The sequence below is a fragment of the Lepidochelys kempii genome, chromosome 2 (assembly GCF_965140285.1).
Source record: "Lepidochelys kempii isolate rLepKem1 chromosome 2, rLepKem1.hap1, whole genome shotgun sequence".
NCBI lineage: Eukaryota > Metazoa > Chordata > Testudines > Cheloniidae > Lepidochelys > Lepidochelys kempii.
The window spans coordinates 46901336-46916970 of record NC_136381.1 but is presented as its reverse complement, the minus strand read 5'-3'; the positions used below and the strand labels follow the sequence as shown (position 1 = coordinate 46916970).

The 15635-nt window shown below is 42.8% G+C and overlaps 1 protein-coding gene across 2 annotated transcripts in view; it reads left to right on the top strand.

The window, feature by feature from the left end:
• The first annotated feature begins 1616 nt into the window (after positions 1-1616).
• RIPK2 (receptor interacting serine/threonine kinase 2) overlaps positions 1617-15635 on the top strand; it is a 40785-nt gene continuing 26766 nt past the window's right edge. The window contains exons 1-2 of one of the 2 annotated variants that reach the window (XM_073330636.2): positions 1617-1932; positions 7298-7451. In XM_073330636.2, coding sequence (XP_073186737.1) covers positions 1754-1932; positions 7298-7451 — 333 coding nt within the window. In that variant the 5' untranslated portion in view covers positions 1617-1753. Of the gene's footprint in view, positions 1933-2245; positions 2565-7297; positions 7452-15635 lie in introns of those variants that run through there. The other variant, XM_073330637.2, reaches the window with a different exon arrangement.

Sequence of the window (15635 nt, the reverse complement as noted above, 5' to 3'; positions counted from 1 at the left end):
CTGACATGCTCTCAGCCCCCCCAAAACCCACTCTCTCTCCCCCCACATACACACAACACACTCCCTGTCACACTCCACCCCATCCCCACCTCCCATTTGAAAAGCAGGTTGCAGCCACTTGCATGCAGGGATAGCTACCACAATGCATTGTTTTCTGTGGCCCTTGCAAGAGCTGCTAATGTGGCCAAGCCAGTGAACTTGTAGCAGGCAGTATGGACAGACTGCAGTGCCTTCCCTACTGCTCTCTATGAAGGCTGGTTTAACTCAAAGCACTTTACACCTGCAAGTGTAGCCATGCTCCTAATAAGGTTACTGAGCTTGATGTTTGCAGCAGCTCAACATGCAGGAAGTAGCTGAACGTTACAAGGAAGAGTTCACGCTCCTGGTTCCTGGATTCACTGACTCTTCCCAAACGCATCACCTCTAAAGTCACTTTGAAAGTAAGCACTTACCCGATTTTTCATGTTCTAAAGCCCACTTGCAAGGCAACAAGGGTAACAAAAAAAAAATCTGTCAAGGAAAAACGGCAAATTATGAACTGCGTTTATAGAGAAAGAAATGCGAAGTCTTTAAAAGCTTTATTTTAATGTTTCCTTCCAAACAGCGCACTCCTCCCTTGCTTGGCATTTACACGTGATCAAAACTCGTTACAAGACAGTAACACCCTTGCCACTGAGACTTGTGACAGTTACCAAAGCGTTGCTACTATAATGACGCACTCGAGCTGCAGTGCTCACCTCGCTTGTACTCCGAGAAAGGACGTGGGAAAGCAGAGACACCACCAGTGAACACTCTGCGGACACTGGGGGTTGGACTAGATGACCTTCTGGGGTCCCTTCCAACCCTGATATTCTATGACACTGCTCCCCTCCCGCAAGCCACCGCTCCCAGCCCCAGCCCGCCGGGGTTTCACGCACCGCTCTGCTTCGGACTTTCCTGATTGCAAGCCGCGATTTCCCGGAAGGGGTGGGTGAGGTCTGACGCCTCCACGTCCGCCAGGAGCAGCTGAGATTGGACGCTGCCTGTGCGTGCGGCTCCCTGGAGGAGGCGGCTAGGCTGGGCGCGGCGCTCTTGGCAGGAGCTGGGCTCTGCTTACTTTTGATCTTTGAGGCTCGGGTGTGCGCGCCTGCCCCCCTCCCTCACCCCAGGCTGGTAGGAGGCTCCCCGAGGGGAGCGGGGCGGGAGGCCCGTCCGCCGCCGCGTGCGACGATGCTTCCGGGGGGCTCTTTTGGCTGCAAGACCAAGCGCCCGGAGACGGGGAAGCGGGGGGACGAGTCCTAGCCTCTGGCGGCTAAGCCCGGAGCCGGGAAGGAGCTGAAACCGCAGCCGCGCTTTGTCGCTGGACGCGGGTTTAGCGGGCTGTGGGGAGATCCCGGCGGCTGGAGGGGGGGCTTAGGGGGGTGTGGGGGGTCCACGTGACTGGAGGGGGGCTGGAGGGAGGTCCACGTGGCTGGAAGGGGGGTTCAAGGGGCTGGGGGAGATCCCGGCGGCTGGAGGGGGGGTTAAGGAGCTGGGGGGGAGGTCCTGGCGGCTGGAGGGAGGCGGTCCCTAGACAGGGATTTTAGGGGGACCCCCTGACGAGGCTGGTGACGCGGGGCTAGGGGTGGGGGGGGAGAGGCGAGGCCGGCCGGGGGGCGCTCTGGACACGTCCCCCCGCCCTTCGCCGGTGCGTGGGGGCAGGGAGAGGCCGGAGCCAGCCAACGCGGAACCCGGCTTCCTGCGAGTCCCTCGGGCGGCCTCCCAGAGCGCCAGCATGAGCAGCGGCGGCTTGTCCGGCAGCATTAACTGCGCGCTGCCCACCATCCCCTCCAGCAAGCTGCCCGACCTGCGCTTCCTCAGCCGGGGCGCCTACGGCACCGTGTCCTCAGCGCGACACGCCGACTGGAGGGTCCCGGTGGCCGTCAAGTGCCTGCAGGGGCCGCTGCTAGACAGGTAACTGGGGGGCGCGGGCCGGGCCGGCTCCAGGGGAGTTTTGCGCCTGACTCTTCAGCCCCCGGAACGGGGCCTTCCCGCCCCCCACAGGGATCCCCTCCCCCCCAGTCTGGTCCAGGGAGCTTCGCTGGGGCTGCCAGTCCCCCTGCACCCATGGCCCTCCTGATCCTTCTCCCGGGCTCGGGGTGCCCATGGGGTACCAGCAGGTGCCGCTCGCAGACTCGCCCCTGGCAGCTGATCCTACCTTAATCTTTCCGTGGCTTTGGCCCACTTCAAAGGTCTGGCTTGTTGCCCAGGTTCCCTGTGAAGGGCAATGGGAGCTAGTGGCTACTCTTCGAGGGCCCAGGTCTGTTAGGTGATGAGCGCTTTTTCGGCCCCAGTGAGGTCCAGAGCAAGGATCAGGGTGAGATGGAGGGTGTATAGTGCGAGCAGATGATCCTGCCAGTGTGCCCAGTCTGACCTACAGAACCCCAGCTTCTTTCAGCCCTCCACTTTTTCTTAATAATTACCATGTACAGAGAAGTAGCACATGGAGGCCTACGTCTTCCCCATTGTTCCAAGCACTGTCAAACACACAGTGACAAGCAAAGAAAGCCCTGCCCCAAATCGATTACAGTCTGGTTTAATCAGAAGTGAGTATGCTGGCTGTATTGAATTTATTGGTGGAGTTTGTGATTTGAGGTTTCAGAGTGATAGCTGTGTTAGTCTACAGCAGCAAAAATAACAAGGAATCCTTGTGGCACCTTAGAGCCTAACACATTTATTTGGGCATAAGCTTCTGTGGGCTAACACCCACTTCATCAGATGCATGGAGTGAAAAATACAGAAAGAAGAACATATATGATAGCACATGAAAAGATGGGAGTTGCCTTACCAAGTGGGGGGTCAGTGCTAACAAGCCAATTCAATTAAGGTGGAAGTGGCCTATTCTCAATAGTTGACAAGAAGGGGTGAATACCAAGGGAGGTAAAATTACTTTTGTAGTGCTAACGAGGCCAATGCAATCAAGGTGGCCCATTTCCAGAAGTTGACAAGAAGGTGTGAGTATCAGCAGTGGGAAAATTACTTTTTGTAGTGACCCATCCACTCCCAGCCTTTATTCAGGCCAAATTTGATGGTGTCCAGTTTGCAAATTAACTCCAGTTCTGCAGTTTCTCATTGGAGTCTGTTTTTGAAGTTTTTTTGTTGAAGAATTGCCACTTTTAAGTCTGTTATTGCGTGTCCAGAGAGATTGAAGTGTTCTCCTACCGGTTTTTGAACATTACAATTCTTGATGTCTCATTTGTGTCCATTTATTCTTTTGCGTAGAGACCGTTTGGCCAATGTACATGGCACAGGGGCATTGCTGGCACATTGGTAGATGTGCAGGTGAACGTGCTCCTGATGGTGTGGCTGATGTGGTTAGGTCCTATTATGGTGTCCCTTGAATAGATATGTGGACAGAGTTGGCAATGGGGTTTGTTGCAGGGATTGGTTCCTGGGTTAGTGTTTTTTTTATGTGGTGTGTGGTTGCTGGTGAGTATTTGCTTCAGGTTGGGGGGCTGTCTGTAAGCAAGGACTGGCCTGTCTCCCAAGATCTCTGAGAGTGAGGGATCGTCCTTCAGGATAGATTGTAGATCCTTGATGATGCGCTGGAGAGGTTTTGGTTGGGGACTGTAGGTGACAGCTAATGGCATTCTGTTACTTTCTCTGTTGGGCCTGTCCTGTAGTAGATGACTTCTGGGTACCCTTCTGGCTCTGTCAATCTGTTTCTTCACTTCAGCAGGTGGGTATTGTAGTTTTAAGAACGCTTGATAGAGATCCTGTAGGTGTTTGTCTCTGTCTGAGGGATTGGAGCAAATGTGGTTGTATCTTAGAGCTTGGCTGTAGACAATGGATCATACGATGTGGTCTGGATGAAAGCTGGAGGCATGTAGGTAAGTATAGCAGTTAGTAGGTTTCCAGTGTCGGGTGGTGTTTATGTGACCATCGCTTATTTGCACTGTAGTGTCCAGGAAGTGGATCTCTTGTGTGGACTGGTCAAGGCTGAGGTTGATGGTGGGGTGGAAATTGTTGAAATCCTGGTGGAATTCCTCAAGGGCCCTCCTTCTCATGGGTCCAGATGATAAGATGTAATCTATGTAGTGCAAGTAGAGTAGGGGCACTAGGGGACGAGAGCTGAGGAAGTGTTGTTCAAAGTCAGCCATAAAAATGTTGGCATACTCTGGGGCCATGCAGGTACCCAGAGCAGTGCCGCTGACTTGAAGGTATAAATTGTTCCCAAATCTGAAATAGTTGTGGGTGAGGACAAAGTTCAGCCACCAGGTTTGCTGTGACATTATTGGGGATACTGTTCCTGACGGCTTGTAGTCCATCTTTGTGTGGAATGTTGGTGTAGAGAGCTTCTACATCCATAGTGGTTAGGATTGTGTTTTCTGGAAGATCACCAATGATGACACAGTTACTTGCTAATAGGAGGTCATCAAATCCATTTTCATTTGTATATCAACCTCCCCTGTGTTCCAGATGCATTCATAGGCTGACAGTATATCCTCATGAACTTTTAAGATAGTGTTTTCACATACGATGAAGTTGTGATTTTTAGCACTGGAAAACAAATTCCAAAGGGTGACAACCCCGAATATTTCAGGGTAGCTCTCTTAATCAGAAGTTGATTGGAGTAATGATCATTGTCTTTGACAACAGAACTTTGACCAAGATATGGCAAAAAAGCCAGTCGGTTTATTATTTTTTAAAATTGAATTGCCAAATTCAAAATATTGATCTTTGAGTTTTTCCTATTTCAGCTACTGAAGAGTAGTGGCTGCCAAGAGAAGGTGTTTACTGGTGTTAGTCTTAGCATCCGCAAGAGTAAATGTAAGGCTTTCAAAAAGATGAGAAATCCTTCTGCTGAAATTAGATAAAATTTAGCAAAGAAGGGAACTCCAAATGCTGCTAAGTAATATGGTAAATTTTAAAATATAAGGACAAGTTGTTTAGTGTCTTTTGCTTCTCATCCACCAGGTGTAAATATGTTTTATTGTTGCCTTGGAAAACTTACCGCCATGAAGCATCAGATTCTCAACCAATTTTGTGGCAGACTCTTATTCATGTCTTCATCCTTTCTACCTGACCACTACAATTCTCTTCTTTTTAATGTCTTCTTCAATTCCAGATCATCCAGAATGAGCTGTCTCATCCTGTCAACTTTCCTAGAAAAAAGTACACATCACTTCCTCCCTCTAGAAATTTACACTGATTTCCTGTTTACATCAGAGTGCAGTAAGGCATGAATATTCCTTATGGAGTTAGGCTGGGTAAACCCCTACTCATATCGCTCTCAGATTTAGTCATTTATGGATTTTCCAGATTTTTCCCCATACTTCAAACTGCTTTTTAATTTTCATTTTCTGTAGTGTCTAGTAGCAAGATCCTGCCTTCTTGCAACATCAGGAACAACTCCTCCTTCTCTATACCTATTTGACTTCAAGGTCTGATGGCTACACTTCTTTTCTAAAGACCCTATTTTGTCTCACAGGCCTATAGAGTCTAACCTTCTCTGTAATAAAATAAAATAAACTAATCTTAGTTTCCAAAACACTCCCTTCTCCCCACCTCCACCCCCAAACCTAATGGGCTCTTACCCTTTAGTTCTCTCAACCTTTCCAGACTACTGTACCCCTTTCAGGAGTCTGATTTGTCTTGCATACCCCCAAATTTCACCACACTTAAACTAGTTGCTTTCAAAATAAGACATAAAAATACAAAAGTGTCCCATCACACTATTACTGAAAAATTGCTTACTTTCTCATTTTTACCATATAATTATAAAATAAATGAATTAGAATGTAAATATTTTACTTACATTTCAGCATATAGTATATAGAGGAGTATAAACAAGTCATTATCTGTATGAAATTTTCATTTCTACTGACTTTGCTAGTACTTTTTATGTAGCCTGTTGTAAAACTAGGCAAATATCTAGATGAGTTGATGTATCCCCTGGAAGATCTCTGCATATGCCCAACAATACACTTACCCCTGGTTGAGAACCATTGCTTTAGGGTTCCAAATCCTGCAGTCAGATATCATGGGAAGATCCTTGCGCTTGTGCAGAGCCCCATTGACCTAGAGTCTGGGTTTAGTTTCTTTTCATTGCTCTAGCTATGTAAACACTACAGTTTACGTTGGTATAAGTTATGTCTCAGTCAGTGTTGCCACAGGTTTTTTAATATTTTAATACTTTTTTAAAGAGATCAGCCTCCAAAAATTGATTTGTTTTAAATATTATGATATTGAAAACAACCTCCTCCCATATTTTGGGTTTTTTACCCTCTACCTCTTTTTTTAAAAAAAATGTAGGTCCACTCAGATCACATTATCAAGCTTTTCCCTGCAATCTTGAAGGCAAGAAACTTAGTTTTCTTAATATTGTTCCCTGGAATTAAAAACCAATATTAAACTGTAATGCCTCTTCCAAACAGCACAGACAGTATATCTCCAGCCTAAAAACGTATCTTCACATACAGCTGAAAAGTGTCTCCTGTGCGGGGTGTTGCTTTTGATGTCTTTCAGGGCCATAACCAGTCTTGAGTGATATTTTTTTATTTGATAAGCAAGATTGGAAGACTTTTCTTGATAATCAAAAATAGTTAATTTGAGCCATTTCTCTTTCCCCTCTTTGGATAATTATATTTTCACTGGATGTATTTATCTTAACTTGTATTTTCCTAGGGTGCACTGGTGTCTGCTCAGTCAAAGACGCTAGAAACCTTTTGAATGCCATTAGCTCTGGCTCATGAGATGGATATGGAAATTCCCCACTTTACACTAAACAAGGAGTGGATATAATTGAAAATTCCCATTTGTAGTTATGGTGGTATCACAATATACCAAAAATACAAGGAGATACTAATTGTCACTAGAGTGATAAATTTGGAAATGTTAATGGCACCCATTATATTACCCATGTTTCAAGTATTCTAGTAATATGCCCAAGAGTATAAATACCAGAAAAACAACCTGCCACAGCAAGGCCCAATTATTCTTGCTGAAAAATTGAATTCCTGTTGTGGCATATCTATCAATGCTACTGTGTAGTAAAACGTAACCTGTGTGGTTTACATGTGTTTGCATCTATATATAGTAAGTAATCTGTTGTGAAGCATTTCGTGATAATTGTATAAAACAGTCCAGTAAAAAATAAATTGTAGTGTTGTCAATGTTTTCGTATAGTGAGATCTTAATTTTGTGAAGCTAATTCAGTGCACCTTTCATCTGTGTTTCTTTTCTTACCTTAAAAGTAAACATAATACATTTAAATGAACTAAATCATAATTGCAGGCTTCTTAGCACTGATTTAGTCATTTAATTTTTTTTCTTGCAGTGAAAGAACCAATCTCTTAAAAGAAGCAGAGATTTTACACAAAGCCAGGTTCAGTTACATTCTACCAATTTTGGGAATTTGCAATGAGCCTGAGTTTCTGGGAATAGTGACTGAATACATGACAAATGGATCATTAAACCAACTTTTACATGGGGTAAGTATATAGTGTTTTTCTAAAGCCTTTTGTTTGTCACTTCTAGTTGTTGCCGTTAAATGGTCTGTTTTGCGTGCATGAGGAAATCAAGTAGTAACCATTTTTTTAATGGAAAAAAGTATTGGGCCCTAGCCTGCAATTTACTCTGCTCAGGCAGACTGCTATATCTTTGAAGAGCCTCTTTGAAGTCAGTGGGGCCTTGTCTGGGAGCAGCAGCCTACCCCCATTAAGACCGTTGCAGTATTTGGGGCTTTAGAGAAATTACAGGGAAATGTTTTTAACTCACCATTCAATCAGCTGTGATTTGCAAATAATTAGAAACTCAATGAGAGCTCAAATAGTTGAACTCATTTCTGTACTGGTTTCAGAATCTTTGGTCTTTACTGTGCATGCATGCATTTATTCGTTACTCCTAGGGGAATCCTGCGCCACTGCGCATGTGCAGAATTCATGCCCTCGTCTCCCTCCCCTCCCTCCCCCCATCAGATTTTTTATCTCCGCAGAATATAGATTCTGCCGGAGAGGCTCTGCAGTTATGCCTTTTGCCCACCAGGCGCTGCTTCGGCACCAGAAGAGAGGGCAATCGGCTGGCAGGTGAGGGCAGTTCTTTACCGCGACGCCAGGAGGCACGGGCAGGACAGAGCACGGCACACAGGGTTGCTGGAGGTCACAGACTGGGGTTCAGAAGGGCTAATGGGGCGGGGTAGGAAACAGACTGGGACGCAGGCTTAGGAGGTAGTATAGTGACAGCTTTGAGCCGGGAATGAATGGGAGGGAGGCTGCAGGGCCACATGAGGATGAGGCATGGGGATTGCATGGCCACATGGGGACAGGACGTAGGGGACGTACAGGGACGGGCAGATGTGCCTGACTGATTGGGAGAGGCTAGGGGTCAGCCAGGGTCTGCATGGGGGAGGCTCCTAACAATCCCTCCCCCTCCCCCCCCCCCGCAAAAAAACAATACTTCTACCACCACACCCAACAACCTTCCAGGTTCACTCCCAGGCTCTTTCCCACTCTCTCAGCTCCTCCATTACCCCTGACTTCTTTGTCAACCCTTTGCACTGCTTCAGAGGGATGTGGGAAATACGTTTCTGTAGTCTAGTTTAAATGAATTACTCAAAGTTCTGTTTTTATATGCCTAGTAAGGAATCTACTGGTAAAAAAAAAAAATTTCCTAAATTTTGTTGTTGTTGTCTGTATTGTTACAGACATGCTTCCTGAGAGGTATTTTGACATAAATTACCAAAATAATTGAAACCGGTGTAGTTATATTGTGTTGTTTTGACAAAATAAAATATCCAGAATTTTAAAATATTGTGCGCAGAGTTTAATTTTTCGGTGTGGAATTTAATTAATTTTTTGACAGGAGTAATTCATTCATGTGAATAATTTGCATTCATTTTCTTTTTACTGTGAATAGTCTTTTAAAAGAAGATTATGACTCAAACTGATAAGTCAGAAATTGCAAAACTAAAACAGGCACGCAGTTGTGCTTTTTTAAAATGAAGGACTGAACTTTCATATTCAGTTTGTGAAACATACCCACAAAAGCTGAGAAATTCAATCATAACATTTTTAAAAGATAGTGTTTGTGTTTAGTTTTAGTGTAATCTAGCATCACTGGGAGGCAGTATTGTCTGGTGGACAGGGCATTCGATTGGGACTTAGAGGACCTTGATTCTCTTTTTGCAACTGCCAGTGGACTGCTGGGTGACCTTGGACATGTCATTTTGTCTGTGTGTTCCTCTGTTTTCCCATTTGTAAAATGGGGATATTATGCTTGCCTTTATGAGGAGGACATCTCTTCTTGGGATATTATGTATTATTTTCTGTAGCCACAAGTAGAAATTTTCTTTTTCCTCTTGGCTAGCTTGATTTGTTGGAACACAAAACATTGAATAATGGACACTTTCTGGAACTTTGGTGTAAATAGTACTGTTATCATCCTTTCCAGAACTTGTGCCCATTCTGTCATGCTTTTGGTTGCCTTCTTTTGATAATATAAAACCTTTGCCATCTCTGTGTATGTCACTGGCATTTGGTAGCTCAGAATGTAATAAGATGTGTTCAATTGACAAAAGATATTTGTCCTAATGTTGCCTAACTCATTTCCCTTAGACCTAGTATATCTAGTTTATATCTGTCAAGTTCTGTTATTTGGATCACTTTTCTAGGCTTATATAGTGTCCACATATAGGAGGGGTAGCACTCCCTAGACACATTTTCCCTCCTCCTCCAGGTCCCACTGTCCTTCGTTTACTCTCTCTACTTCCCCCAGTGGATGCACTTAGGGGAGTTTTCTGGGAGTAATTGCTCCCTGGCAGAGGGCTGGTTCTTCTTTCTCCCTGCCCCTTGTTAGAGGAGGGTCTGGCTGAAACAGTGGTCAGCCTCTCAGACCGTCCCTGGATAGGTCTTTACAGGCTCAGTTTCTGAAAGTTTATTGCGCCTACATAGGGTTTACATCCCCCTTCCTTCTTTCTGGAGTGAGTTACTTGGCTGTCAGCTGGGGCTGCTCTGGAAGCAGTGTGTTCTGTGGCTGTCTGTTCCTCACCCGGCCTGCCTCAGTTATTCATAGCCTCTTCCTGGTCACCGCCCCTTCCTATGGTATGCTTCCCCAAATAAGCTCCTTCTCCTCTAGGAGGAACAGGGGTACCTCATTAGTGCTGCACAGGCCCAGAGTAGCTTGTTAGCCTCCTTGCAGCTGGTGGAAGGGCATGTCCCTTCACACCGCATATTCTGCATACCAATTTAGGAGACAGCAAATTCATCAGCAGAGTAGCTTCCTTGTGTGTTTGGCCATTTCACATCATCATCTCTCATAAGTCTATTTGAATGGAGTTGAGTTGGATTGAGTTTTTGAACTGCGGGGTAGTGCAGATTTCCCTAACAACTTTGTTTCTTACAGTAGTGGCTTACTAGCAGGTGGGCCAGTGAACTGCCTTAAGTCTGGCTCCTACCCTTTGACCTAGACATGGATGCTAAAGTAGGGAGCAATAACACTGTCAGGGAAACTATTATAGGGAAACAAGGCATCAATGGAAAGAAAGTGGTAAAATGTTTGCTGATTTTTGTGGAACAAATGGCCTGATCATTGGAGGAAATATCTTCCTTCACCGTAGTATTCCTAAGATAACTTGGAGGTCACCAGGTCACAGAACAGGAAAACAAATGTATCACATCATAGTGTGGCTCAAATGAAGAAGAACATTTGAAGATGTACATAGAAGGAACGGGGCAGATATAGGGACAGACCGTGCATTAATGGTAGATATTTTGAGAATAAAAATAAAGATGACTGAACAACAGAGATGCCTACATTGTAACATCACCAATCTAACACAGATGACAATGCAATCAGAGTTTAGAATTGCATTTACAGGTGCTTGAAGATGATGGAACAGTAGAAGGCAAATGGAAATGGGAAAAGGAAGCTATCACTAAAACTTCTGAAGAAATGCTGGGATTCAGGAAGAAACACCACAGTGAATGGTTATCTGAGGATATATGACAGGAAATAAAAGATACCAAATTAAATAAACTAAATCAAGCAAGACCAAGAAAACAGACACATACACTCTCTCTCTCTCTCTCTGAGGAATATACCATAAAGAGTACAGGGGCCAAAATGAGTGCTATGAAAGACCAATCAGAACTTATAGATAAAGTGGCAATTGATGCACAGACCACTACAGCAGAAAATGATATGAAGACAGTATACCAACCGACCAATTCAAGACAGCAAGGGCAACATAATGATAAAGACATCAAAACAATTAAATATATAGAGGCAGTATTTTATTCAACTACTGAATGGAAAGCCAGTGGACATTCCCCCGGATATAAAGGAAGGAGAAGATCTGGACATCAAACTAGAACCTGTCACCAGTGTAGAAGTAGAGAGGGCAGTCAATCAGTTAAAAACGGAAAAGCACCAGGTCCAGGTAACATTCCAACAGAGGTTCTTAAGGCAGACTTGAGGAAAACAGTAGACATTTTGATAGGCCCTTTACAAAATATATGGAAAGAAGAAAAGTTACCAAATCAGTGGAAAAGGAGTCATGTAGTGAAGCTGCCAAAGAAAGAAGACTTCAGTCAGTGTAAAAACTGGAGGGGCATAGAACAGATGTCTCTTGCAGGTAAGGTGTTTACAAGTATTCTAGGCAAAATCAAGAAATCCGTGCATAAGAACAGCCATACTGGGTTAGACCAATGGTTCATCTAGCTTAGTATCCTGTTTTCCAACAGTGGCCAATGCCAGATGCTTAAGAGGGAATGAACAGAACAGGCAATAATTCATCCCCTGTCATCCACTCCCTCCTTCTGACAATCAGATGCTAATAATACCCAGAGCATGGGATTGCATCATTGGCCATCTTGGCTAATAGCCATTGATGGACCCATACTCCATGAATTTATCTAGTTCTTTTTGAACTTAATTATAGTTTGACTTCACAACGTCCCCTGGCAAGGAGTTCCACAGGTTGATTCTGTGTTGTGTGAAGTACTTCCTTGTTTGTTTGTTTTAAACCTCCTGCTTATCAATTTCATTGGGTGACCGCTGGTTTTTGTGTTATGTGAAGGGATAAATAACATTTCGTTATTCACTTTCTCCACAGTCACGATTTCATAGACCTTGATCATATCCCCCCTCAGTCGTCTCTTTTCCGAGCTAAAAAGTCCCAGTCTTTTTAATCTCTCTTCATATGGAAACTGTTCCATACCCCTCATCATTTTTGTTGCCTTTCTCTGTACCTTTTCCAATTCTAATATATCTTTTTGAGATGGGGTGACCAGAACTACAGGCAGTATTCAAGGACTGGATGTATCATGGATTTAAATAGTGGCATTATGATTTCGTGTTTTATTATCTGTCCCTTTCGCAATGGTCCCTAACATTCTGTTAGTTTTTTGTTTTGTTTTGTTTTTTTTGACTGAGGCTGCCATTAAGCAGATGTTTTCAGAGAACTATCCACGATGGCTCCAAGATCTTTATTGAGTGTAACAGCTAATTTAGACACCACCGTTTTGTATGTGTTCTTAGGGTTGTTTTCTAATGTTCATTATTTTGCATTTATCAATGCTGAATTTCATCTGCCATTTTGTTACCCAGTCACCCAGTTCTGTGAGGTCCCTTTATAACTCTTCACAGTCTGCTTTGGACTTGAGTAATTTTGTATCATCTGCAAAATTTGCCACCTCCCCGTTTTACCACCTTTTCCAGATCATTTATGAATATGTTGAGCAGCGCTGGATCCTTAGAGAACACTTCTATTTACCTCTCTCCATTCTGACATCTGTCCATTTATTCCTACCCTTTGTTTTCTATATTTTAACCAGTTACTGATCCGTAAGAGGACCTTCCCTCTTATCCCATGACTGCTTACTTTGCTTAAGAGCCTTTGGTGAGGGGCCTTGTCAAAGGCTTTCTGAAAATCTAAATGCACTATATCCACTAGATCCCTCTTGTCCACATGCTTGATGACCCCCTCAAAGAGTTCTAGTTGATTGGTGAGGCATGACTTCCCTTTACAAAAGCCATGTTGACTCTCCTCAACAAAGTGTATTTATGTATGTCTGATAATTCGGTTATTTACTATAGTTTCACTCAATTTGTGAGATACTGAATTTAGACTTACCGGCTTGAAATTGCCAGGATAGCCTCTGGAGCCTTTTTTTTTAAAATTAGTGTAACGTTACTATCCTCCTGTCATCTGGTACAGAAACTGATTTAAATGATAGGTTACATCCCACAGTTAGTAGTTCTGCAATTTCGTATTTCAGTTCCTTCAAAACTTTTGGGTGAATACTATCTCATTCTGGCAACTTACTATTTTATAGAGCTATCCATTAATCACAGTTAACTCAAGCAATTAATTCAAAACAAATTAACTCACTGAAAAATTTAATCGCACTATTAAACCATAATAGAATGCCAACTGGTTTTTTATAAATATTTTTCTACATTTTCAAATATATTGATTTCAGTTACAACACAGAATACAAAGTGTACAGTGATAATTTTATATTTTTAATCATAAATATTTGCACTGTAAAAGAAACAAATTATATTTTTGAATTCACCTCATACAAGTACTGTAGTGCAATCTCTATCGTGAATGTGCAATTTACAAATGTAGAATTGTTACATAACTGCACTCAAAAACTCCTAAAATTTTAGAGTTTACAAGTCCTCTCGATCCTGCTTCTTGTTCAGTCAATCACTAAGACAAACAAGATTGTTTATATTTATGGGAGATAATGCTGCCTGCTTCTTATTTACAATGTCACCTGAAAGTGAGAACAGGTATTCACATGGCACTTTTGTAGCCGGTATTGAAAGGTATTTACGTGTCAGATATGCTAAACGTTTGTATGCCCTTTCATGCTTTGACCACCATTCCAAAGGACATGCTTCCATGCTGATGACTCTCATTAAAAAAATAATGCATTAATTAAATTTGTGACTGAACTCTTTGGGGGAGAATTGTATGTCTCCTACTCCATGATTTTGCCTGCATTCTGCCATATATTTCATGTTATGCCAGTCTCGGGTGATGACCCAACGTATGTTGTTCGATTTAAGAACACTTTCATTGCAGATTTGACAAAACGCAAAGATGGTATCAATATGAGATTTCTAAAGATAGCTATAGCACTCAACCCAAAGTTTAAGAATCTGAAGTGCCTTCCAAAAATCTGAGAGAGACGAAGTGCAGAACATGCTGTCAGAAGTCTTAAAAGAGCAACACTTCGATTTGGAAACTACAAAACCAGAACTACCAAAAAAGAAAAATCAACCTTCAATTGGTGGCATTTGATTCAGATGATGAAAATGAACGTGCATTGGTCCGTACTGCTTTGGATTGTTATCAAGCAGAACCTGTCAACAGCATGGTAGTGTCCTCTGGAATGGTAGTTGAAGCAGGAAGGGGCATGGGACTGTTTAGCAAATCTGGCATGTAAATACCTTGCAATGCTGGCTACAATAATACACTTTGTATTCTGTGTTGTAATTTAAATCGATATATTTGAAAATGCAGAAAACATCCACAAATATTTAAATAAATGATATTCTATTATTTAACAGTGTGATTAAAACTGCGATTAATCACAATTTTGTTTTAATCTTGGTTAATTGAGATTTTTTTAAATCATTTGACAGCTCTACTATTTAATTTATCAATCTGTTCCAAAACCTCCTCTATTGACATCTGGGACAGTTCTGCAGATTTGTCACCTAAAAGCTGACATCCTCTGTAGATTCAAGATATAGGCACGGTTCAGACAGGATAAATCAGTTACATATCAAATAATAATCTTATGTATCAACATAGAACTGTTGATTGTATGACAGTCACCACTTTATATGAATTTTTTAGATTTCCAAAAATCTTTTGGTATAATGGATAGAACAGTTTTATGAACATGATTACACCACTATGGAATCCTTCCAAAATTTGTGGGGATCATTCAGAGCTTCTATGAAAATATGAGGTGCCAAGTAGTACGTAATAGTGAACTGACTAAACCATTCAAAGTCACTCTGGGCATCAGGCGAGGATTTCTTATGTCACCCAGGATCTTTTTACAGATAGTGGATTGGGTAGTGAGAGGGAGCACAGAACAATGAAAGGACGTACAGTGAATTTTCAAACAGAAATTAGACCAACTTGACTTTGTGCATGACATCAACATGCTATCACTTACCCATAGAGACATGAAAGCCAAAACAAATGATCTCCAGGCTTATGCACAATTAATAAGGTTGAAAATCAACACTAAGAAAACTTCAACCGTAAGAATCAACACACAACACCAATAACATTTTCTGGGCCTGACACAAAAGAGGTCCGATATTTCACATATCTTGACAGCATTGTAAATACAACATGCGACGGACTGACAGTATCCTGCACAATCCTTATGGAATTAGGATAAGGTTTAACTTAATTCTGTAAACTTTATTGAATTAGGTTTAATACTTTGGGGGTCCATTGTATTAAAAATGCAGTTGTGCATGTTTATTATGTAATTGTAGGTCACTCCTCTAGGAGGATGGGGATGCTATTGTAATTCCTCAGGTTATGAGCCCCTTTGAAGTCGCCCCTTAGTGAGATCTGTATATATTAGTTCAAAATGGATTCTCCATGGACTAACAGACAAAGAAAAGACTTTTGGATG